The sequence below is a fragment of the Chelonoidis abingdonii genome, chromosome 8, assembly GCF_003597395.2.
Source record: "Chelonoidis abingdonii isolate Lonesome George chromosome 8, CheloAbing_2.0, whole genome shotgun sequence".
Lineage (NCBI taxonomy): Eukaryota > Metazoa > Chordata > Testudines > Testudinidae > Chelonoidis > Chelonoidis abingdonii.
This window is the reverse complement of record NC_133776.1, coordinates 9,687,098-9,713,118: the sequence shown is the minus strand read 5'-3', so window position 1 is coordinate 9,713,118 and position 26,021 is coordinate 9,687,098. Positions and strand designations below refer to the sequence as shown.

Sequence of the window (26,021 nt, the reverse complement as noted above, 5' to 3'; positions counted from 1 at the left end):
GACCAGTCCTATTTAACATATTCATAAATGATCTCGGAAAAAGGATAAACAGTGAGGCAGCAACATTTGTAGATGATACAAAACTACTCAAGATAGCTCAGTCCCAGGCAGACTGCGAAGAGCTACAAAAGGATCTCTCAAAATTGGGTAACTGGGCAACAAAATGGTGGATGAAATTCATTGTTGATAAATGCAAAGTAATGCACATTGGAAAACATAATCCCAACTATACATATAAAATGATGAGGTCTAAATTAGCTGTTACCACTCAAGAAAAAGATCTTGGAATTATTGTGGATAGTTCTCAGAAAACATCCACTCAATGCGCAGCAGGAGTCAAAAAAGCAAACAGAATGTTGGGAATCATGTGGAAAGGGATAAATAATAAGGCAGAAAATATCATACTGCCTCTATATAGATCCATGGTACGTGCACACCTTGAATAGTGTGTGCAGATGTGGTTGCCCCCTTCTCAAAAAGGATATATTGGAATTGGAAAAGGTTCAGAAAAAGCCAACAAAAATGATTAGGGGCATGGAAGAGTGCTGTATGAGGAGAGATTAACAAGACTTGGACTTTTCAGTTTGGAAAAGAGACGATTAATGGGGGATATAACAGAGGTCTATAAAATCATGACTAGTGAGGAGAAAGTAAATCAGGAAGTGCTATTTAATCCTTCTGATAACACAAGAATTAGAAGTCACCAAATGAAATTAATAGGCAGCAGGTTTAAAACAAACAAAAGAAAACATTTCTTCACACAACACACAGTCAACCTGTGGAGTTCCTTGACAGAAGATGTTGTGAAGGCCAAGACATTAACAGGGTTCAAAAAAGAACTAGATAAATGCAGGGAAGATAGCTCCATAAGTGGCTATTAGCCAGGATGGGCAGGAATGGTATCCCTAGCCTCTGTTTGCCAGTAGCTGGGAATGAGCAACAGGGAATGGATCACTTGATGATTACCTGCTCTGTTCATTCCCTCTGGGGCACCTGGCATTGGCCACTGTTAGAAGACAGGATACTGGGCTAGATGGACCTTTGATCTGACCCAATATGGCCATTCTTATGTATGGCCAAAGAAGGGAGTCCATAGCCAAGCACTTCGTTAGCATGATAAGGATCACACCTAACTCCACATTGCCTCATACCTACTAATTCTCCATGCACAGAATCCCATATTTAACTCTGAACACTTGCGAGTGAGGAAATTGGGGGTGGAGGGTGAGAGTTTTGGATGCAGGACGGAGGATTATGCCTAATGCTGATTCTTACTTGGAGTCATACATAGCATCCACTATCATGGAGGCTAGAGCACAATAGCTCATAACAGAAGGACTTACAGTATCGAGATCTTAGCTGATAGATCCATTTACTAATTAAATAATATTTGGGAAATTTATTATATATCTGATGGGACTCCATGGGCTTTTGTAGGCAAGTAATGTATATCTTTTAAATGTGCCTAAATATTAACTCCAAACATGCCTCTTACCTGTAAAGAAGGGAGACAAATCCTGACGTCCTTAGTCAGTCCCTAAATAGGCAAAACTCCCATTGAAATCAGTGAGCATTTTGCCCGACTAAGGACTTAGGGATTGGCTCAATGGGACGTTGGCCTGAGGAAGAACTGAATAAAGACTGCAAAATTTAGGACATTTACTTGAATAGGACTTAAGGATCTGGATCATTTAAACTTGCACTACAGTCAGAGTAACATTAGAGATGAGAAGATAGTCTGAGTTTCACCATTGCCCAGTGCTAGCAGCTGCAGGAAATTGATCATAGGTCCACCTGATCTTAATGCACGTGCTCACTCAATGCTCCAGAGAAAGGCCTCTTATATGATGCTTTGAGTACAGTAGTTTCCTCTGATCAATTAAATCCTTTATATATGATCACGAATCATCACAGCTCAGCAGCCACTCCAATTTACACCCAAAATATGCTCGGGTCCAAGTAACTTTCTTCCACTGTGAATTATGCCTAATACCTTGGGCACAGCAGGAAGGTCAGGTGTTGACTGTCCTCCAAGAAAGATAAAGTCTCTCCATGTCTGTGACATACAATATTAAATCATAAAGTGTTAGTAAAACTATATGATTCCTTTTCCTGCTGTTAATCTTATCTTCAATTCTTTTTAACCTCCTGGTCTGCATTGTGATAGGTTGTGGTGAGCTGTGGCTTGGTTTAATCTTCTCAGCAGGGGGGAATCTTTACACCAGCAGCATTTAACTAACCTTGAGCATATTCTGGCGTATAAAACGTCATCTATAACTCCAGAACCACCACACTGCTTACCCCGCTCCTGATGCAGTTCTTACCTAGCTCAGTGGTTTCATCTAGGGCTGGGTGCTGCTTTTTTTAAAGGTAAGCCTTTGGCAAATTCAGGATTGTAGTAAAGCTACACAGCTTCTGTAATCTGCATTCAAACTCTCCACAAGTCTGCGGCTGTCTGGATCAGGGATGTTGGTTTGGGGGCAACTTTGGGTTGTGAGCACTGAGACCTTTTTCCAGTATATGGAAGTGTGATTCAAAAGTAACTTTTAGGGCTTTTCCGAACAAGCCAAACTCCTCCTTGATGTAACTCCATTGTGGCTTATGCAAAACCATAAGTATTTTGAAACCCACTGTCATTGCTGCTGATGTTTTCTTTCTTTCTTCCTTCCTTTTTTTTTTTTTTTTTTTAAAGATAAGCAAATCTGGTGCAATGGAAGTGAAACTCCACTGTCTCAGAGACGTGACATAAGAAGGCCATTTTGTGTGGCTGTTTTACAGAGCCAGCTTTCACTGGGGATTTTTCATTCATCATCTGCATACAGAACAGTATGTAACTTTCTCGTAACTTTCTTGGCCATTGGAGGAGTTCTTTTAACCAAAGTTACCTGCCTTCTGGCCTTTTGGCTAAATTCCAAAATAACATCATTTTGGAGATGTCCTTGATTAGCAGGCTATCTCCTCTTATAGGGAGACAGATTATGTGATCTAATAGGCCTTTTCTATGTGTTACCACTGGAGATGGGGCCATACCAAAATCCCAGGTCTGAATAAACCCATTCTTTTAGGAAGTTCAGATCTGAATTTGGAGACCAACTATGATCCACATCAGCTCAGTTTTGTTGTATGGAAAAACCCTTTGTGATAATGTGTTTACATTAAAACAAATGACAACTAAATCTTGCAAATCCAGCTTCAATTTTAAGAACTTTTAAAAATATGTATAGGGGAAAAAACATGAAGAAGATGATGTCATAAGGAACTGCAGGAGGTCTATGGAGAACCCAGTATAGTAAATGTAGTGAAGTCCCAATCACTTCATTGGACAGGGCATGTTGGTAGGATGATGGAAGATACACCAAACAAGTCATTTCTTGGAAGGACATCCTTGTGGTATCCAACCTCATGGCTAGCAAGGAGAAGATGGAGGGATAACAGTGAGCAACGTCTAAGAGCTTTTAATGTGAATTATCCTCAACTGGAAAAATATGCCCTTGAAAGAACGAGATGGGGACAAATGGTGAGAGTGGCCAAGGTTCTCCATAGTCTACAGAGCCAGGAAGCAGTAGCAGAGGAAAAAAAACACAGTTTCCCACTATATTACCTTCTATGCATAATGAGAAGTATTAGCCTGCCAGGAGGAGAAGAAGCTGAAATGCTGAACTAGCAAAGGAAGAACAATAGTTCAGTTTTAACAGATTCAAAGGAGAGAATTAGACAGGGAAGGGGAATTAAGGCAATGATCTTTTGAAAGCAAGTAGAACTTCAGAGGGCAAAGGAAGAGCTGTGCGCCTTTTCTTTTAATGTGTGTAAATGGCAGGAGAAATGAGAAATCTGCTTGACTACTTAGGTTCGGGTATGGTGCCATGACCATAGAATATGCGCACCTTATACGAATTAAAAGCAAAAGAAAATGTTGATCATCCTCTCCCTTTCTTCTGAGTCAGTAGGACTAAGCTACTTGACTGGCTTGTGTTTGCGTGTCTGTATGCAAGAGGAACTTGTTCAAGGAAAGCCAACTTGAAGAGATGAGCTTTGCATTTAGTGCTGAATATGGGCAGGCCGGTGGTCGTTCTTGCTGCACCTTTTCTGATAGTGAGTTTCATAGTCTCTAAGTCAAGACCCACTAAAAGTTCCATCTCCTGCATGCCACAGCTGTTCCCTGCTGGATGGCAATTTCGTCATTCCAGTGAAGTGCAGTGTTGTGGGAGATCATGGTTCTAAAGGGACAGATGTTCTTCCAGGTAGCTAGTCCCAGGAACGGCTTTGACAACAGAGACCTTGAATTAGACTCTGTAGACAATGGGCTAGAGGGCAGGAAGCTAATGCAATGGTTGTAAATACACTTCCAGTAGCACTGGGAAAGCAAGAGGAGGTGGGGGATACAACGGTCACTGAGAGACAGGTAGGGTTGAGGATGGTGAGTTTTTAAGGATGAAGGGAAATGGAGCATATTTATAGGCAGAGGGAAAGGAGCCAAAAGTCATAGAGAGGCTTTCTCCTTCATGCCCTGGCCTGATGTGTGACTGGGAGAGACCGATGACAACAGCAGCTGACAGGTGGAAACACTGGGGAAGCAGTTTGACTTAGAGAGCCATTACTTTACATTGATTTTCCACATATTTAACAGAGCCACCATATTTCCAGCCTGCCAGCCCGCAGTGAGAAAAGCCTCCTTGCTATATTAATAAAATTGAAATGCTGCCCAGTTGCAAATCTTTAGCTCCTGGAGCCACGAAATAAGCCTGGATGAGCTAACTCTCTAACGTACCTTTCCCAAACTGGTCACCGACAATGGCAAAGGCTTGGAGTTGGGTGTTAACAGTGAGCAGCTGGAAGTTGTCTGCCAGGTTCACCATCTGTTTGCTGAGACACTTAAATGAATTCCCCATCGTAGTTGTAAACAGCTGCTTGCTTGTAACATTGTGCCATGAACCTGGAGGCCACAAAGAGAGAGAGAGAGACAAACAGGAATAGACAATAATTCTATGGAAACATTTCTGAAGTTGAGTGGTGGCTGATTCTGAAAAGCCTTTGTTCCCCTACAGTAACCTATCAACAAAATCACTGCTTTTAAGCTAAGGCAGCCTGAGTCCACCCTCAGATATGTAGACCTCAGATATGCAGAAAACTGAAAATAACTGATAAGAAAAAAATTACAACAAAATTAAATCAAGATTGGTTTGGAATGCAATGAACACTGTGAATATAAAATACACAACCACTTACCCACAGAGGGTATCTTTAAGCTGGCCTCAACTGTACTGATGTAATAGATTCTATCTTTCTGCAAAATAACAAATTAATATCATTAGCTGCCATTGCGCCTTAATGTTTGTGAAATATAATACACAGTATACTGCGGGGCAGGGAAGATGAACCCAGCAAAATGGACTCATGGAGGATATGAGAAGAAATAGTTATTGTCTCACTAAACAAAGCAAGTGTTTTGTGAAAGAAACTTAAATTCCATTGCTCTGTGGAGCTTCAAGATTATTATTAATTTTCCAGATGCTTTACAAGAGCAAAAAGTCACAGGGCCAGGTTATCATCTGGTGTAATCTCAGTTCTATTGATTTCAATGGAGCTGTGCTGATTTATAGTGATAGAGGGTCTAGCTAACAGTCCCGGCCCTGATTTTATGAGTTTATGATTCAAATTTGACATGACCCATGAGGGTCATTAAAAATAAACCGAGGGTGAATGAGGAAAAATGGGCAAAGGTAGCAGTGACGAGATCACACAATTATTCAAGATTGGAACATATCAAAAAAAATCCTGCCATCAGACCCTGAGAATCAACTCCCTCAACCAGCCCATAGGGACTTTATTTTAACATTCTGGTGCCAGAGTCTGGCGCACGCACCCTGCCATATACACTGCAGCTAATGCTCAGTTCAGTATAAGTGGATCATGTGGGTGCGATTTGCAGGTGTTCTATGAGAGTATAAGCCATATATAAGCAGTGTTGTTGTAATCGTGTTGGATATTAGAGACACTAGATAGAGGAGGTAATATCTTTTATTGGACCAACTGGTAAGAAAGACAAGCTTTAGAGCTTACACAGGCCTGAAGAAGACCTGTGTAAGCACCAAAGCTTGTCTCTCTCACCAACAGAAGTTGGTCCAGTAAAAGATATTACCTAACTCACCTTGTGTCTGAACATTTCCATGTCATTTGTGGTAACTGCATGTAGGGGAGGGTCCAACAAGTTTTTGTATTACACAAGTTAATAATCACAAGATGACACCTTTTATTCTTCTACTCCGTGTTCTGCTTTTATACTTGGAGGGAGACTCTCCACACTGCTGTCTTTGGTTGAATTTATGTAAGAATTGCACAGAGCTGAACGGTGGCTTTAAATCCGTCTCACAGCACTGAGATTCAAGGTGCTTGGGACAGGAAGATGTCTGCAACAATTTGTGCATTTCCACTGTGAGTTTCCAGTTTGGGTTTTGCTTACCTTCCATTATTGTAACAACAATTTGAGGTGAAAGCACATTGCAAAACAAGAGAGGAAACTGTAACAGGAATGGTCCTTTCTGTAACTTCTGTAATTGCACACACCTCCCACAAGGCCAGCTTGATTTCACATGCTTGCAGCTTTGTGGAGTGGAAAATACCTGAGATCGTGCCAGCTGACTGTGGTATTTTCAGCTGAGCATCCTCCATGCATATTTCACTAAAGCCTAGTGGAGTGCAATTGTCTGATTGCTCTGCCCTGGGACCCTCATGGAAATGAGAGCTGTATCTTATGAGGCTATTCCCAAGGAGCAATATTTTAAATGAAAGAAACGCAAGTTTCAGGTTTAGAATTTGGCCCTCCTCTTGGAGCCCTGTTGCGAGGCTGAATTACCAGTGGCTTCAGCCATAGGCACCGATTCCGTGGGTGCTTCAGCCCTGGAGCACCCACAGGGAAAAATTAGTGGGTGCTCTGCACTCACTGGCAGCCAAGCTCCCCTCACTCTCCAGCCCACTTCCTCCCCCTCCCCTGAGTGGGCTGCAACCCCTCTCCTCTGCCTACCTCCCAGCATTTCCACCTGGACGTTGCCAAACAGCTGTTTGGCAGCGTTAGCACACTCCAGGAGTGGGGGAAGGAGTGGGAACATGGTGCACTTAAGGGAAGAGGCGGGGCCAGGGTGGGGATTTAGGGAAGGAGTTGGAATAGGGGCAGGGAGGGGGTGGAGTTGGGGCAGGGACTTTGAGGAAGGAGTTGGAATTGGGGCAGGGCAGGGAGCTGAGGAGGGGTTGAGCACTCACAGGAAAGAGGGGAAGTCGGTGCCTATAGCTTCAGCTACAGTTCTGTGTATGGAAGGACTGGAGGGTTAGACTGCTGGATAATTGCCAGCTGGCAACTATTCCCCTCTTGTACTTCTCCTTCTCGAACTAAGGAGAATTTTAAGGCTCACAGGTTTCAACAACAATAATAGAAAATGTGTGAAAACTCCATAGTCAGAAAAAGAGGAAAGAAGTTCTAATAATTATACCTTGCACTTTCTATAGATTTCAAGCCCTTTACAAATGTCATTTGCACCTCATCACACCTTTGTGGGGGAAATATTAGAAAGCCTATTTTACAGATGGTTAAACCAAGAGGGCTAATGATTTGCACAAGATCACACAGCGATCCTAGGAATGTTGACGCCTAGTATCCCACTCTAACCACTATCCTCCAGTGAGAAGCAGTTGTCAGTGACATTGCTGACAAACAAGTGTCCATATCACAAAAAAGTTGCCATCTCCATTAGCAACCTTGCATTCTGTCCAGACATGGGACCAATTCTAGTCTTAGGAATAAAACATGTGTTCTTACTGAGTACATGGTGGGTACATTACAGGCCTTCCTGTTTTCAAACCCTGTGCAAGGACACCTGCCTGTGGGCTCATAGAAGCAACTACTCATTTATCTGTCATCACATTTCAGCACTGCTGACATGTGACTTGAGGGTCTGATTCTGTTCTCGGCTACACTGATGCAAATCAGGAGTGACTGGAGCTATACAAGTGTAAAACCAGTTTGCCTGTGACCAGAATCAGTCCTTGTGAGTCTGAAGGTTGACTATACCAGACTGAAACTGTAACAAACGGAGTTCTGAACAGCTCATATTTCAAAACCCTGACACTCTTGTGAGAGCTTATCTTTAAGTGAAGGATAGATTGTGCAATGCTGTGCCATTAATCTCTTTGTTCTGGGGGTGAGCGCAAGCACAGCTCCCAAGTTTCATATCAGTATCCTTAGTGCTGCTGCTCCAGCTGATGCTTATAGGTACTTGAATCACAGGACTTGGTCTAAGGATCCTTGCAGCGTAGGAATGCAGATCTCTGAGTGCAAGGAGAACACATCCAAAACAAACACTTAAAATATTAACTGATCCTTTGTTTTAAAACATTTCCTCTGTATATTTTCCTTTGCCTCACATTTATTCCTCTTTCCTCTGCAGTTTTAGAAATCTGTCTCCAGTCAACCAAGGGAGATGGGTTTCAGAGTGGTAGCCATGTTTTTCACCAGAATCTAATATTGTCACATTGCCCAAATGTTAATAACTTTGGGCAGTATAAACTGGCATTGCTTGCTCCAATATCTCCAATGGACCTATGCCAATTTACACCAGTTGAGGATCTGGCCCTTTGTCCAAAGGTAAATTGTGAATGTTGGATGATTAACCACTTGCATGTTCCCTAACACAGTTGTTGTTAACAGGGGTCTAGGATGATTTCCCTGACAGGTGTGGAGGACAGAGGTATTCTGTCCTGGAAGACTGATGGAACCAAAATCAAGGTTTTGGTTTAAAAAGATACGGTTCAGCTATGAAGTTCAGACCCAAACCCAAACCCAAATGTTTCCAAAGTTCAGGTGTGTTCAGATTTGGGCCCCTCTTCATGTAACAATCTTGTGGCTTTGTGAGATTAAATCACAAAGGCAGTTGATGATGTTACAGTTTTATTACAGTCTTTTTTCCATTTTAAAGTCCTTTTGTTGACTGCCTTGTCTATTGCATTCATAGTACAAACTGCTCTTTATAGCACTGCTGGTGTCACGGTACAATCCCTGTTAGCCATCACTGAATCTCTTCCCTCTGCACACCAAAAACCTAGGCACGGGTGCCCCATATAAACCAGAGTCCCTTGTCTCTTTAATTTAGGGTCCAGTGCCAGGTTCCTGACATGCACAGAGATGTATTTGTTCAGAATAACATGGTCACTGACATGCCATACTGTATTCTACATAGATATTTGGAATAGAAATGGCCCCAAACTAAACCCTGGACCCAAATACCTCTGAAGTTTGGTGGTGGAGGAAATCTGAATTTGCAAAAGTCTCCTCTCTTTATAATGGGCCAAACGAAAAATTCAGGTATAAACAGCCACATATTTTGAGCTGTGTGCAATCCACATTCAGGTTTTGAGTGATACCCTGTTGTAATATCAATATTTCACCCTTCTCTAGTGTCTTCAACCTGAGGATCTCAGAGCACTTTACTGACATTAATTTATTGAGCATCAGAACACCCTGAGAAGTCTTTGCAGATGGAGAAAATGAGGAACAGGGAGATGAAATGACTGGCCCATGATCATGCAACGAGTCATTGAGTGAGCTGGGAATAGAACCCAGGAACTGAATCCCAATTCCCCAGCTCAGACGTCTGCCTTGCTGTAAAAAATAAGTGTGCAACAATTACCTTTGCAAAGGTAAAGCTTATAAAGCCGCCGTTAAAAGTTAAGTTCAGATTTGATTGCAGATTTCCACAGCTTCCAGATGTTTGTGTGATACTGGGATGAATATTGAAGTATCCCTTCTTCTGCTGTGGAGACAAAAAAAAAATTTCCAGTGTAGCTCAGTTAGAGACAAAACAAAAAAAGAAACCCTCAGACACTTAAGAGCTTTCTGAAATTGACTTGATGGGTCTGGATCAATAGCTTTGTGGCTGACTACATGCAGGAGACTGTAGGCTGCATGACCCAGTCTGATCTTGTGCTTCCAGGGACTTAGCACTGCAGATTGCACTGTTTGTCTCTAACATCATTTCTGCAGACCTGGACTTTAGTTTGACTTGGGCCCTTCAAGGCTGAGAACACTTCAGTCTAACCCTCTGTGGGCCTTTCTCACATAATAAAACAATGCATCACAATCTGGTGAGGAGAAACCCCGGAGCAGACCAGGTCTGCAGGTTAGAAACAAGGTCCTTTAGTGGTGTGAGGCGCTATGCTTAGCTCTGGACCATAGTGAGTATCAGATACTTTCATCTGCACTTAGCAGTCATCACATTTAAACAACATTTAGAATCAAAATGAAAACATCCAGATTTACTATCGTTAGGATTAAAAACACAAAACAAGAAACCATTTGCTTTGGAAAGGATATAAATTCCAATACTTCACGGTATAATCCTAACCTCTAAGTAATGGAAGTTAGGACAATCTTTTCCCTATGGCAGGTTATTCTGTAACCAGCTAGAATGGGGTTTCTTGCATGTTCTTCTGAGGCATATGGCCGCTGCCTGGAGCATTGGTCTGATCCTCCTGGCAGTTCCTATGATTCTAAAATATCAAAAAGCCCAAATCAAAGACTTCCATCTTTGAAAAACTGATTTATAATTTCCCATCCCTCCTATGACTCTCCAGTTTAAGCATCTTTTTAAAACAACTCAGATTGTAACTCACTTATAGTTCTGGGAAAAAGGTACACTTCTTACACTGATGTCTAATTTTGCGGCATCTGGTAATTGATGGGAATTGCTTTGAAGGAGGCAGGATAAACTCAAACTAATGAAGAAAGTTTGTTACAAGCATCAGATCATGTATCTCTTTAATGCTAATGAATATTGCATCTCACCGTCTTAGAGTTTTGAACAATCAGCTCCAATCCCATTGATGCTTTAATGCAGATCACACTTCCATTGGAAACATTGTAGGCTCCTGTAGTGGGTGATGATGGATCAGGTGCAAGAGTGGGCCCCACGATGGCTGTCGTAGCAGGTCTGGTTGTTTGATTCCTTGGAGGAATGGTTGTCATGTTGGTTCTGGCTGTAGTTTTTGCTGCTGTATGTGTTGTTTGTCTAGTTGTCTGTGCGGTGGTCTTTACAGCTGTCTTCTTGGTTGTTGCTGTAGTTGTTACTGCAAGGGCTGTAGTTTGATTGGTTGGTGATGTAGGCTTTGCAGTTGTCTTCTTAGCTGCAGCTGTAGTTGCTACCCTTGAATGGGTTGTTTGGTTGGTTGGCAGGGTGGTTTTCTCGGTTCTCTGGATGGTTGTCTTGTTAGATGTTTGTGCTGTAGTTGTAACTCTTACATGGGTTGTAGTTTCATTGGTCGGCAGTGGGGGCTTTGCAGTTGTTTTTTTACCTGCTACCGTAGTTGTTAATATTAGATGGGTCATCTTGCTGGTCAGCTGGGTGCTGTTTTCTCTTGCTTGCATTGTCATGTTAGGGGCCAATGCTGTTGTTACCGGAAGACGGTTTGTTGTTTGAGTGGCAGGGAGCACAGATGTTTTTTGGCTTAATGAGGTGGTTATAATATTACTTGTCCTGCTGGAGAAAAGCGTGGCGATTGCATGGCTGGAAGAAATTATCTGATATGGGGAAACTGACTGAACAGAAGTAGTTCTCTGTAGGAACGCAGTAGATTGTGGGGTTGATTTGAGCTCCATCTCATAATTCCCCACATTGGCGAGGCAGGATAAAAATGCTGCAAAGGAGTAAACAGGTCATTAGACTAGTAACCTTCATTGCTTATAACCTGTTGATATTTACAGTATCCCTCTTGTTTTGTAATAAGGAGTCTGGTATATTTTGATTCCTCCTGTCACTCCATTTATAATGCAAGAAACAGAGCTGACATTCTGTAGAACAACTCCTGTTAAAGAATCTTTTTATAACAATACCTGAGTCTGTTATATTGTTGCTAACTGGAGAGTTATGCAGCTTCGCACATTCGGACGTTTCATTTGAAGCGTGACGCAATGGGAAGCAAAGAAACGCCATTAAAATAGTCACAGGACATACTCTCAGCACCACATGTCTGCTGGGTACTGAAGATCTGGGATTTTGATCCTCGTTGGAGCCTTTTTCTATTAGGGAGGCGATGAGTTTAGCTGAATCAGTAACACAAGGGGAAAAAAGAGAAGAAAAAAGGTATTTTTCAGGTAGGTCAAGTCTTTTTTTCAAGGAAGAAGGCAGGAATCTGTAGAAGGTACCGATTTTCATAGGTGCTCAATCATCTCATAACATTTCTAAAGTTGCGGTTATTTGTGTAGCCCTATTAGTGTGGAGAGGGTGAGGGAAGGTGCATTTGCTCCATTATACCACCATTACAGGCAGTGGTGACTGGAAGGCCCAGATTTAGTTGGTGCTGTGATAAATAAAGTGGTGGTGTAGCTCCACTGCTACCACCAAGCCAAGGTCAGAGAGAAACTGTAACCTTGGAAGTTTAATACATGCCTGGAGTAGCCAGTATTAATTTTTAAAATCCTTGCAAGTCCCCAGGTCCTGCACTCATGGTGCCAACTCCTTTTGATGGACAACCAGCCATCCAGTTAACTGTATAATCCCACTCCTGCCACCATATCAAGGCTGAATCTCCACTCTGGCACCTCGGGTGCAGGAAGTGGGGACTTGCAAGGATTTTAAAAATTAAAACTGGCCATTCTGGGCTTGTATTAAACTCCCAAGATTACAGCTTCTCTCTGACCTTGCCTTGGTAAATGCTGCCATCACCCAAATGCAACAAAACCCCTTTGAACCCAGGAAAGAGCACTTGGGAATTCCTCCTTGTGGGGTACCCTCAAGCCTTTTCACCCCCCTTGGGGGAAGAGCTGAGAAAGAAAACAAACTTTATTTATCACAGGTGTGCTTGGTTGTTGCTGTTGCTGGCTGCTCTGGGGGAAGGATCCCGAGGGTGCAGGACTTCCATGGTCCTCCCTCTGCAAGCTACCTCTGTCCGGAAGGTGAATGGGGAGGCCACTGAGGCTAGTGCCCCAGGCAGCTACCTCTTGTCCAGCTTCAACACAAAAATAACCTTCCCTCTGACTGCACAGCCCCCTAGTTGTCACCTACCACCCCACACTAGGATCCATATGGGGTATCATCAAACAACTACAACCCACAGTCGATGGGGACCCATCCTGAAAAAAATCTTTCCTGAACCTCTTTTTCTGGCCTTCAAACAACCCCCCAACCTCTTCAAGCTCATCCTCAGAAGTAAGCTCCCCACGGACAAGGACCCATCAAATCAAAGCGGCACCAGATCCTGCCAGAACACCAGATGCAAAACCTGCAGATATATCTCCACTGCTACAGTGATCAACACCCTCCCACAGCACACCTTTCAAGATCCATGGATCTTATACATGCCTAGCACAACATCCGGTGTACCTCATCCAGTGCACTCAATGTCTCAATAGCAACTTTATGGGTGAAACCAGACAATCACTACATGCCAAATGAACTCACGCAGGAAAATGAGACAAGACGAAAACACCCTATCACTGGTGGGTGAACACTTTTCACAAAGTGATCACTCTATAGCTGACCTATCAGTCCTCAACCTCAAAGGAAACCTGCACGACACTTTCCAATGTCCAGCCTGGGAGCATAAATTCATCACTCTGCTAGACACTAAGAATCATGGACTGAATAGAGACACTGGATTTATGACCTAGCACAACAATCTGTAACCGACTAACAGCACTCCCCCAGCTGATTTCTCCAGGCCCTTCCTTATTTTCCTCCCTATGACTGGAGGGGTGTTAATGGGCCACCTTGAATGGTCCCTTGAAATGTGTGTTACCTCTTTATGCTAACCAAGCTATAGTTAGCAGTACTGTAAGTAGCATAACTCTTATGCTAAACCTTGTATTTAGCAGTGACACTTTGAGTTAGACCATGTATACACTAGAGAGCGTACAGCGGCTCAGCTGTACCGATGCAGCTGCACTGCTGTAAGATCACTGGTGTAGCCGCTCTATGCTGACAGGAGAGAGCTCTCCTGTTGACATAATAAAGCCACCTCCATGAGCGGCAGTAGGTCTGTCAGTGGGACAAGGGATCCTGCCGACATAGTGTTGTGCCTGCTACCACTTATACTGGCATAATTTATGTCACTCGGGGGTGGAATAGTCACCCCCTGGAGAGATATACATTTTGCCAACATAAGTGGTAGCATAGGCTCCAACTTATTAGTTAGTTAAATAGTTAATTAGTTAGTTAGAACCCACCGGCAGCCAAGCTCCCCACCCCCCTACAACCGCCCCAAGTGTTCCACACACCCCCTCCTCCGCCAACCTCCCAGTGCTACCTGCCCGGCCGCTGCCCAACAGCTGTTTGGCCATTCCGGGAGGTGGGGGAGGTGCGGGAACTTGGTGCGATCAGGGGAGGAGGCGGGACTTGGGCTGGGATTTGGGGAAGGAGTCAGAATAGGGGTTAGAGTTGGGGTGGGGACTTTCAGGAAGGGGTTGGCATGGGGACAGGGCAGGGGTGGTAGGGGTGGAGTCAGGGTGGGGCTGGGGGCAGAGAGGGGTAGAGCACACACCAGCAGGAGCAGAAATCGGTGCCTATGAGTGATAGTGTAGACATGGCTTTAGTTTCCCAGACCTGAACCAGAAGAAGAGCTCTCTGTAACTTGAAAGCTTGTCTCTCTCACCACCAGAAGTTGGTGCAATAAAAGCTATTACCTCATGCTCACCATTGTCTCACCAGTACCATAGGCAGCCTACAGTGTACACTGGGAAGAAGGATTTTATTATCCCTAGATGGGGCAGGACGTGGTGGTAAGTATCCTTTTTATTAAGCTGGCCAAGGACCACAGAAAAGTTTAATTTCATCAATGTAGCACTCCACTTCTGATCAGGGCTCACTTTAGGAGGAGTATGGCAGGATCAGATGGGACACTTTAATGGTCAGCCATGTAGCAGCCAGTGTCAGGGTCCAGCAGACAGACTATGGAAGCTTTCCCTGGCAGACTGCCTCTCTAGTCCCAACCCCTCGCCATCCTCCTCCCCCCCTACTTTTTTTAAACTGCTTAACAGACTCGGGCTGGGCAGGATCAGCACAACTCCATTGCATAAGTGAAATGTCTGTGAGAGACAAAGTCCCGAGGAATGAGTGCAAAGCATGTGTCTACACGCTCAAAAAGGGAAGTGGTGCGCTGGGTGTTCCCGAAGGGATAGTCCCAAGGAAGGATCAGGCCTCTAAAGTAGCTCTCCTTAAAGAGAAACAAGCTTCAAAGTCTAATGTTATGTTGCTTTTTGGTAAATATCTAAAAAGATTCAAGAGGATGAGATTTCAGACTTTGCAACATTTACAGAAAGTTTCTATTGTGCCTCTTGCAGAACCTATGAGGTGGCTACAATCTCACCACTTGCACACCCACTCCAGGCACACACAAAAAAAGCTCTTCAGCTCCTAAATCTACACAAGCAATTTAAAAAAGAACATTCTGAAGTATAAAAGGTTGTGAGTATAACTCTGTGTGAGTGTAGGGGTGGGGGAAGGGGACAGGCACTGTAAAAACACAGCCACGTTAAGAGAAGTCATAAGTGTCCTACCCAATTATATATTCTTTGAAGTGCAGCAAATCCAGGAAGTAGGTAAAGCGGTTTCCTTTCTTGTTTAGCTGAAATAGCAGAACAGAAATCACTTCCCCACTAATGGGTGAACAGGTACCCTTAGATCCAAAATGATTCATGTTCCAGGCAAAGCATATGGTCTATGAGTGAAGATCTTCACGAAATTAGCTGAGAAGTTTATTTTAACTTAGTCCATCTGGAGGGGGGCTATATAAGAATCTGCACCCAAATTATATAGAGGCTGGGATTTGAGATTCAGATTCTAGGTTAAATCAGGCCTAGAGGAAGGTTCAGATTAATTGGTGCTGGAATCTCATAAACTGTTTGTTTGTTTGTTCAAAATGGCACAACATCTGATCTTGCAAAATGTCCACCATCATAGGACATATCCAAACTGGATCCAGAAAATAAGACCTTTTTGATTTTGGATCCAGTCTTGAACCAAAACCATTGGAGTGGATCCAGATATATGGGTCTGATTCTGACCCCACCTCTACCCCTCAAAAAAATTGTTCACAGAACGGAGGGTTGTGAATTACATGCCCCAGATCAGCCTTGCCTCTAATCTTGACCTGTTTTCATTTCAGTGTTGAAAGGACTATATTTCACTTTAGTTCTAGCTATTACTATAACCTGAAAATACAATTCAATGCAATAGAAAGGTCACATCTAGTTAGCATGACTGACATCTCAGAAAATAAATATTTGTTATCAGTAGAGATCTAATTATGCCAACATGCTTTTATATCATATTTGAACTTATCTTCCCAGTTCAGACTCTCCTGGACTTTAGTTTAGTTGCTCTGGTAGCAGTTGCATTATTCCCTTGCTTATGGTCATATTCACCATGGTCCAAAGAGAGCAAATGCAGTTGCTTTGTTCTATCTACTGTGAGGGGGAAAGGCCAGATGACTATACAAAAGTAGTGAGAAACAGGTATGTTAGCCCCAGGCTAAACAAATCCCTGTTACCAGGATAACCAAATGGCAGTTGCTCCAGGTTAACCAAGACACCTGGGGACAATTAAGATCCTTCTAGAAAGCAGTGGAGACAACTAGGTTGATTGGGACACTTGAAGCCAATCAAGGGCTGGCTGGAAGTAGTTAAAAGCCTCCCAGTGAGCCAGTTAAAGGTGCATGTCAAGAGCTTAGGAGGAAGCTGTACTGCTGGAGAAACCGGGCAGGACAGACCCCATCAGGAACAAGGAAGGATGCCCTGAGGTAGGGGTGAAGTAGATGTTGAAGAAGCGGGAGCTGCTGTGGGGAAGTGGCCCAGGGAATTGTCCTTGTCCTGTTTCAGAAAGTCAGCTACCAATAGCTACTACTATTAGGTCCTTGGGCTGCAGCCGGAATAGAGGGTGGGCCCGGACTCCCCCCGCCCATCTACCCAATTAATCACAGAAATGGTGAGACAACTGAGACTGTGCGAGGGGGGGTTGCTTTTTTCCACTGTCCTTGCTGGTTTATGATGAAAATGGGTCAGTAGGCTGTGTCCCTTGCCTCTAGAGCAGGGGTCTCAAACACGTGGAGTTATTTGCTGTGGCCTGCCAAGTTCTCTGCCCCTCCCCCGAGTTATTTCTTGTGGCTGCCAAGCTCCCCTCCCCCCCAGAACGCTGTGTCCCTGCTCCTCTGCCTACCTCCAGGCGCTTCCCGACGGCAAACAGCTGTTTTGCTGCACTTAGCACTTTCCAGGAGGGAAGGGGGAGCAGTGGGGAGCCGCACGCTCAGGAGAGGAGGCGGAGAAGAGGTGGGGTAAGGGTGGGGATGTGAGGAAGAGGTTGGAGTTTGGGGGTGGTGGAGTTGGGGTGTGGACTTTGGGGAAGGGGTTGGAATGGGGGCAGGTAAGGGGCAGGGGTGGGGCCTCATGGAAGGGATAGAGTGGGGGTGGAGGCAGAGCAGGGGGCTTTTGTATCTTTATATGAAAAGGTGGTCAGTGACGCGGCCCTCGGGCCAATGTACTGCTCCTCATGTGGCCGGCGTGGTGATTTGAGTTTGAGATCCCTGCCCTAGAGAGAAAAGGGCTACGTGGAGGATCACAGTAAGCCTCTAAGGCTGGCATAATCTGCCTGGAAGCGTGGGACCCACTGAGACAAGGTCGGAGCTTTGTCACACTACCCAGAGTTGCGGTTTGGTGCATTAGCCCAACAAAAATAGAAAAGAGGAAGCTGTAAGTTAACTTGTTTTCTTGAAGGTTGTGAAACAGCCTTAAATTTAAATTAATTTAGATAGAGAAGACATGACGAGTTCAGTACTGCTCAGATTTTGGTACACAAAACAATTTCAATATCCATTTTGATAATGTTTTCAATTTAAAATTCAGAGGGAAAAATTAAGAGGCAGGGAATTTTTCACCAAAAGGAAACATTTTCAAAATATATTTTTCATTAAAATGTCATTTTTGATGGAAAAATGTTTCCTTTGAAAAATTTCAACCAGCTCCTCTAGTTAGGCTAGAAAAGCAAAAATGAAGCCATCACTTGATGAGTCTCCACATGGCCTGTCCTGGTCACTAGCAAACCCCCAGATCTCTCCGCCAGACTAACGTCCACAGCCAGTCCACAAAGAGGTTGCGGGGGGTTGTGCCTCTGAGTTAGTGTTGCCACTCTAACATCATTCAGATGGCTTGCTCCATCTTCTGAAAAGACTTGGACAGAAAGCTTCATCCCAGAGAACATGTCCCATGCTTGCTGGGGGAGCTTGGCTCCCAGTGGGTGCAGAGCACCCACTAAATTTTCCTGTGGGTGCTCCAGCCCCAGAGCACCCATAGAGTCAGCACCTATGCACAGCTCCAGCTCAGAACAAGCACCCAGTCTTATGGGCCTTGGTAGCCCCAATTCTTCCAACCCTTCTCTAAGGATTGGGGTCTCCATGAACCCGGGGTCCTGTGTGTTGGCTGGATCAGGAAGAAGGCCCTGAGCCTGAATAAAATCAGCCTGTTTACATCTAAAACTCCTTGTCTGTTGCTCCCTGAAGAATCCAGTTCAAACTACCCTTTCTTCAAGGGGCGGGGGGCAGGGTTGTGGCTTCAATGGGCTGATAATGGAGGAAATACATTACCATCCCCCTTTCACTAGAGGAGTTGCATATAATGACACAGACACAGCTGCATTTTTAATACAATGTACCCCAAAGGTAATAACCCTAATTCAATCAGGTGTAACTTAAACCGCTGCATATTGAATTATCGTATTTCTATAAGACTTCAGGATATTGTCAGTCTGTCACAGCCCCCATCTCATTTCTGTGTCTGAGTGACTCAAAGCTGTAAAGGAGCAGCAGGGAGTTTATATAGATTCTCAAAAAATGAACTGCTGGGGTGCTGAGAACTTTTAACTTTTTTAATTGCTTTTTCCGTCTTGGCTGATGTAGGATTCATTTCGTGAATGTTGCAGACCCTGAACTTCAGTTTCCCCCCCACTGCAGTTCTTTCAGCTTTAATAGAGCTCAAGAGTTCTGAAATCGAAGGAACAGGGCAGTTTTCAAAGTTCCCTTTTACTAATCCGGGTTTGAAATCTCCATTTTCACGCATCGATGGCAGAGAAGATGGCCACTGATTCAGGCTGCGATTGTTACTGCCACCAAAGGAATTTAGACAACACCCAATTTTCATGACTGTCAATGGAGATTGTGCATCTGAAGCCCTTAAGTGGCTCTGAAAATCTCAACCTTTGTTCCTTTAAGTAAGACAATATCCCATGGTTTTTAGAGCGATCTGAACCCCTTCTATACTCTTCTCCCCTACCTGTTCCCCCTCATTCCCCTTCCTTTCCCTTACTTTGTTTAAGATATCTCCTCCTAAGTAAACTCCCCCCACCCTCATCCCCACCCCACCCCCACAAAAAGCATGGCACGAACATGTTTGCTGCCATCGCATTCTTCTCTCGGCTTGTGTGTTCTACCCCTTCCCTGACCCTGTGTCTTGCTGGTCTATTTCAATTGTAAGATCTTTGGAGCAGGGACTGTTTGCTACTCTGTTTATAAGTGCCTAGCATGATGAGGCCCTGATCTTGCTTGACCCTTAGGCACGACCATAGTAAACTGGATTAATAACAGCAATAGGGTGAGGCAATAAAGAAATCGGTCAATATATTTTTCTCTCATCCAAATCCCTTTGTCCAGCTTTAGGCTCGGAGACACTAAGTGCTCAGAGGCCACTCAGGTTTTCCCTTTTGATGCTGAACCCAATACATGGCTGCTTTTAATTGATGGACTTGGTAATAGGGACAAACAGAAGGCCTGATCCAGCATTTATTACAGTCAATGGAACTATTCCCATTGGTTCCAGCTGGCTTTGGATCAAGGCCTTCAGGAAGTGGTGAGGGCCAGCTCCAGGCACCAGCCCAGCAAGCAGGTGCTTGGGGCGACCAACGGAGAGGGGCAGCAAGTCCCTCACTCCCTCTCGGAGCGAAGGACCAGCCACTGAATTGCCGCCGAAAACTGAAGCGGCGGTGGTCGAGCTGATTGCAATCGCGGCATTTTTTAAAAAATTTTTTTGTTATTTTTTTGCTGCTTGGGGTGGCAAAAACCCTGGAGCCAGCCCTGGAAGTGGGAATCCACCTAATTTAGTATAGTTGTATAAAGGGCCAGATTCCATGGGAGCTTTTCAGGCCCCCAAACACTGGATCAGGCCCCCAGCCTTTGACTCCAGGCATCCCTTCCCCCAACCACACACACATGTTTTACTCTGCAGACTTTTCAAAAACTCATATAGAATTTCTAAAAGGGAAACTCTGAGCTAGGAAAAGATCCTAGGGAGCAGCTTCCCTTTGATTAAAGGCAGCACAACATTATCTGCTCAGTTCATTTCCCCCAGTCTCATTCCACTCTCCTTTACAACGACGTACATTCAGAGCAACTCTTGTGAGCTCCAACGGAGCTACTCCCGATACACCCAGGAGACCAGAAAGCAGAATTTGTCCAGGTTTATCCCTGAAGTTGCTGTTCGTACAATTGATCTGCCATTTCTCCTGCTCAGCATATTGCTGTGGTCCGTGCTGCTCAGGGAAAGATTTTTGACACTATTCTTATAAGCTTCCTGCACATTAGGTGCTAATAATCAGTGCAGAACGACACGGCAGAGCCACCCAGCCGTTATTCAAAGGCTAGATAGTTTCATCTCTTTCCTCAACTGATATTTTGTAGTTAATGCGGGTATTCACAGATGTCTTAATATTTTGGGCTAGATCCTCAGCTGGTGTAAATCAGTGTAGCTCCACCCTTCAGTGGAGCTGATGTCATAAATGTCAATGGAGATTGACTTTTACTTACACTTTTGTTTAGATTAATCCCTTGTAACTGGGTTTCCCCTCGCTCCTGTCCTGGTACCATACAGATGAATGTATCTCAATTAACTGTGCATTAGCCAATTTAGGTGCCCAGCAAGGTCTTTTTCTAACTCTTAATATTTTCTGTGAGCTCTGTGGATCTGTTTGGGGATCTCTAACTCAAACTGCCTGCTTCTTATTCATGCATTTACCTTACCTACCATAAGCTCAGGGTTACTTTCAACACAGAATGCAAGGAAAAATATCTAAAGCAAAAACTCAGAACAGTACTTAAGTTATAATCCTATTTACTAGCACATTTCTGAGCAATGGGAACATATTAACTGCATCGTTATTTATAGGAGCAAATTTGTTCTCCAGGTGCCAATCTGTTATGAAAAGTTATTTTTTTTAATGCAAAGAAACACAAAACTTGCAATGACCAGAAGTTGCATTTGATGCTATAAAGCACTAAGAAGGCTATAACTCACCACAGGCGACGTTTAGCAGGACCACCTCCAGAGCACGCCTGCCCATGGTGGAGGCAGGATCGAGACTAGCTGCAGCTGTGAAGTAAGGTGCTGCTCTACCTCTTTGCAGAGCTGAAAGGTAAGGAACAAATGCCTGCCCAAAGGCAGATACATTTCAAACTGTGCAGATACCACCAAGTCACATGAACAGAGAGGCTGGGGTGGAGCGGGGGGAGTCAGTGTCTTAGTGTTAAGCCACCACAGAGGAAAAGATTGATGATGGCTGGCAATTGAAAACAAGAATAAGGACTGGTGTTCTAAGCAAGGTGTTTCATTCCCTCCCGGCAGACCATCAAGTGGGTAGCAAGAGTTTATATAGAGTGGCTTAATGTTGTCCCTAGGTTTCTAGCTTCTAGTTATGGCTGTCTGATGCCTGTCTTGGAAGGCTGCAGTTTTAATGATTGAAAATACTGAGCATTAAACGGGGACCAGCGAGAGAAAGTTACTTTGCCCTGGTGTGTTTAAAACAAATTGGGGGTATAAATTCTTTATTTAAATTCAGGGCTAGGAGAGGTAGAGGTTTGCACATTTACAGTGCACTGAGTGGGACAGGTGCAAGAAGCCAGGTCCATCCACCTCCACTCAGACAGAGCCCAGCGAGAAGGAGTGTGGGGGGGAGAGCAAAGCCTAAGGGCTGGCTAGCAGTTCTTGAGCACTTTGGGCAATGCTGACAAGCTGGGAAGCCAGAAGGAGGGGAATGGTCTGAGTGGGGGGAACAATGCTGACAGTCGCATCTAATCAATGGCTTAGATGGGACTAGAACCCAGGAATCTTTGGCTTCTTCTAGTCCTTTGCTCTAAACAGTTGACAACACTACCTCATTCATGGCACACGCTTTAATGAAGTGCTCATTATAAATTACATTGCACTAAGAAATGCTCCTGCCAAATTAGTAGCTGCAGGATTCAGGGCCTGGTTCGCCTCTGAGTTACGCTGGTGTAACTCCATGGCTACTTCTGATTTACACCAGCATAACTCCGATTCTCATACGGAGAATCGGGTCCTTCCTATACAATAGGAGAATTTAACCATCCACATTTGCATAAGATGATATGATAATTTCACCGTCGATGTACTTATAAACTGCTACTGCACTCTAGCAACATGAACTTCATCCTCAGTTCTGTTCAGAGCCTTTGGAATAAGATCTGGACTGTGCCTTCCATATTAATCTTTGCCATGAAGGGCTTTAAAACTAAGCTAGTGTATTTCCAACTCCTACTATATGGTTAACAAGAGAGCTGCTACTCTCTAGTGGACAATGGGCTGTATTTCAGAGAGCACAGTCACTGAAGGAGGTTAGCATTTCTTGGTTGATTTGATTTTTAAACAGGCTGCTTTTGCTCTCTCTCTCTCGCTCTCTCCCTCATGCACCTTATTTTTACTTATTTGCATTCAGATTTATAAAAACAACTCACCATATAGCCTCTGGGCACATGATCAAAAGTTTCAAACAACGTAGCGTCACATCACTTGCTGGCAAATACCAACCCGGGAAAACTCACCACAAAATAAAGCTCAGTTTGTTTTTTACAGCTGACTCCCTCACCTCACGCTGCACCTCAGATAATCCTATGAGGAGAGAGATGAGCTCTACCTCAACTCTGAGACTCTGTGGGACCAAAATGGAGGCAAGTCCTAGATCAGAGGGACCTTCACTGGGAAGTCTGTCTCCACACCTGCAACGTCCATGCGTAGGGTCTGATGGCAGAGGTGCCTCAGCTGAGCTCAACTGTCAGGTTGGAGCACAAGGTGAAAGTCTCAGAGGTAGACAGGGCCCCAAAGTGCACAGGTTTTATCAGTCTATTAACACTGTAAATCCCACCCATGTGTAGATATGGAGCCAGGGTAATTTTTGGAGAACAAGGGTAAAAGTGCTCCATACATGGCTATCACTGAACTCATCCTTCTTACCCAGAGCAGTGCAAAGCCTTCTGGGAAGTGGGGAATAGGGAGGGGAAGCCACAAAACAGCCCCCTAAACCTCACACCTGCAAGGAAAAGGACAAGGAGAAAAATGGCAGAACAGAGGGAGAAATAGAAGAGAAAAATAGCCAGAAAATAGATTGTGAGGAATATGGTGTTGCCTGTGATAATTCATGACTTGCATATGTTGGTCTGGGTTTTGCTGTATGTATATTTTGAGTGAATTCAATAGTAGGATTGCCCAGGAGTGCACCAGGAAGGGGGAAGGGAATCCAGATATATGCTGCACAGCAAACACTTGAGGGAGGATGTCAGAGCCGGTTGTTTTGCTGCTCTCATGCGAGCCCCTGCTGGGATTGCCAGACAGGCTTCCTCAGGAAAGAGTCAGTACTTCTGAAGGGCAGAAATGAAAAGATTCAGGAAGGTGTAAAAGAGACACAAACTCCCTTAAGGCCAGAGACATGGGTTTTTGAGACTAAAAACCCACAGCCTGTTGTGTGGGATCTGGGGGAAGTTAGACCTACTGGGGTCCCCATCAGGAGGGCCGTTAGACTCTTGGTAAGACAGACAAGACGTTGTTTTTAAATGCTTTTGCTCTTATGTTTTACTTTGTTCTACTGTTAAGATTAAACAGTACCTTGGTCTTGGTCTGAGGCGGCCATCTGATCACTTTACGCTCCACTGGCCAGCAACTCCCACAGGGAAGAACCGCGGGTACCTAACCCAGTCATACTGGCTGGGTAAGCAAGGAAGATAAACACGATATGGCAATCCTGGGCCCAGTCTAAAGAAGTGAGAGAACTGCTTGATTCTACCACAAGAGAGCAAAGCTCTGAGGCCTGAGAAAGTTCACTCAGACAGACCAGAGGGGTTGCCATCTCTCAACTGGGACAGACAGTGACAGCTCTGCTCAGGGCACCTAGAAAGGGGGGACCCATCCAACCATCCAGCCCAAGGTGGGCTGCAGCACAAAGGTGAGTGCAGAGGTTCCCTCCCACTGCTCGATCCTGTGGCTGGACCCCTTTAACTTCTAAGTTCTTTTCTGCCCTGAGAATCCCTTGTTTTGTGATGGGGGTGTGAGTGAGTGGGAGATGGCTGACAAGGGAATCTCTTGGGTAATCAGTGTCGTCTTTTTCTTTCAGTCACTGCAGCCTTCAGTCTTTTCAACCTTCTTCAGAGCAGAAGAGACTTTCTCTAATTAAAAGGGTTAACTGAGCAAGGTGGCCGGGGGCAATTCCAACAAAGGTGGGGAGAGAGGCTAACATCTCTCGGTAAAGGCAGATTGCTCACCAGATGGATGTTCCTTGTAATCAAGGGAGGGACCGAATCTTTCAGGGACTCCCAGATCATTTCTTGCCATACGCCCACAATAGTTCAGCGATAGCTACTGTAATGACTCACAAGCACAACAATAGGGAGTCAGTCAAGCTGACTCCTTTACTGGCCTGGGTAAGCCCCAAAATGTCACATAATGGAGTTACACTAGCGTAAAACCGATGTGAGATGAGATTTTTGGCTCATGCAATCTTGGGAAAACATATTCCAGGTTTAGTTGTCTTAATAAATTCTTACAGTTCATGCATTTTACCTCCCTGTCCTTTTGCAGCGTTCCCCATGCCGTTGGCTCAGGCTGTGCAGATAGCTTGCAAACACCCACTTAAAGTCCAAATGACACACTGCAAATACATTGCTTAGGGCCCGTTTATAAATGGGTTGGGGAACCCAGCTACAAATTGGGTTTGTTCCATGATCTGGTTACAGTCTTAGCTTACAGGAGTCTTAACCATGCTGTTGTACTCTAAGTAAAGCCTTTGACTTCTCTAAGGGTTTAACATGATTCAGGGCACAATTAAGGGAGACCTGTAAAGGAAAAATGGTTTCATATGTGATGGCCATAACTCAGGCTAAACTCAACATAAGCATGAATTTGTCAGCTGTGTAGATGGGACCTTACTAAGCCCCCTCATTTAAAATGAATGGCAAGCTCATTTTTCTCCTTACATTACACAGAAATACCAACTACACAGAGTGTTTTGTACTACAGTATTTATACTTTTTATAAAGACCAAAGTATGGTTTTACACAGTTCAGAATGGCCTATTTACAGAAATTCCAGATTCACACACTTGGTGGTGGTTGTTATAAATTCATACATTCTGTCCTGACCAGGGTGCAGGGGGAAGGGGAGACAGGCAATTTATCAAGTTCTGTGCTTTTTCCTGTCTGATTATCTCTCATCAATCACAATATACAAATACATCATCATCAACATGGAAAATATGTAAGAAACCGTACCAATTCTCAGCTGGGCAGAAGAAATCGTGGTAGCAACTTTCCACTCCAGCTGCTGGTGGAAATACACAATTTGGCTGCTTTAAATACTTCCGATCATCTAACAGCAAATCAGACCTGAAGCACTTTTTTTTTTTTTTAAAGGAAGCTCCTGACCTTTCTTCCACCCAAACCTGGTTGAAATCTCAAAGCCTGGCTATTAAAATGGCTAAGCAATCGGAAGACGAACCACACAAATCTCAATTCACACTGGCAATGAAAGCCACCGTTCGAACATGGTTGGGCAACAAGCATTTACTATTGTGTGTCAAGATTGTGGGCCCACGTCTCTACTCCATAAAACTAGTGGAGGTTGAGGCCTGGTTTTTTTTATAGCATAGACTGGGCCCGAGACCTTGAAAGGTGAAGGCAGTGCTTAATGTGTGCGAGGGCTTGCCAGGGCTGAGCCCCGGCAC

The 26,021-nt window shown here is 44.3% G+C and overlaps 1 protein-coding gene across 3 annotated transcripts in view; it reads right to left on the bottom strand.

The window, feature by feature from the left end:
- LAMP3 (lysosomal associated membrane protein 3) overlaps positions 1-21,439 on the bottom strand; it is a 29,606-nt gene extending 8,167 nt beyond the window's left edge. The window contains exons 1-5 of one of the 3 annotated variants that reach the window (XM_032803852.2): positions 21,311-21,439; positions 10,832-11,679; positions 9,678-9,800; positions 5,227-5,284; positions 4,769-4,933 (exon numbers count right to left, since the gene is read on the bottom strand). In XM_032803852.2, the coding sequence (XP_032659743.1) occupies positions 4,769-4,933; positions 5,227-5,284; positions 9,678-9,800; positions 10,832-11,679; positions 21,311-21,356 (1,240 nt within the window). In that variant the 5' untranslated portion in view covers positions 21,357-21,439. The remainder of the gene's footprint in view (positions 1-4,768; positions 4,934-5,226; positions 5,285-9,677; positions 9,801-10,831; positions 11,680-21,310) is intronic. The other 2 variants (XM_032803851.2, XM_032803849.2) reach the window with 2 other exon arrangements.
- Positions 21,440-26,021: the final 4,582 nt, after the last annotated feature.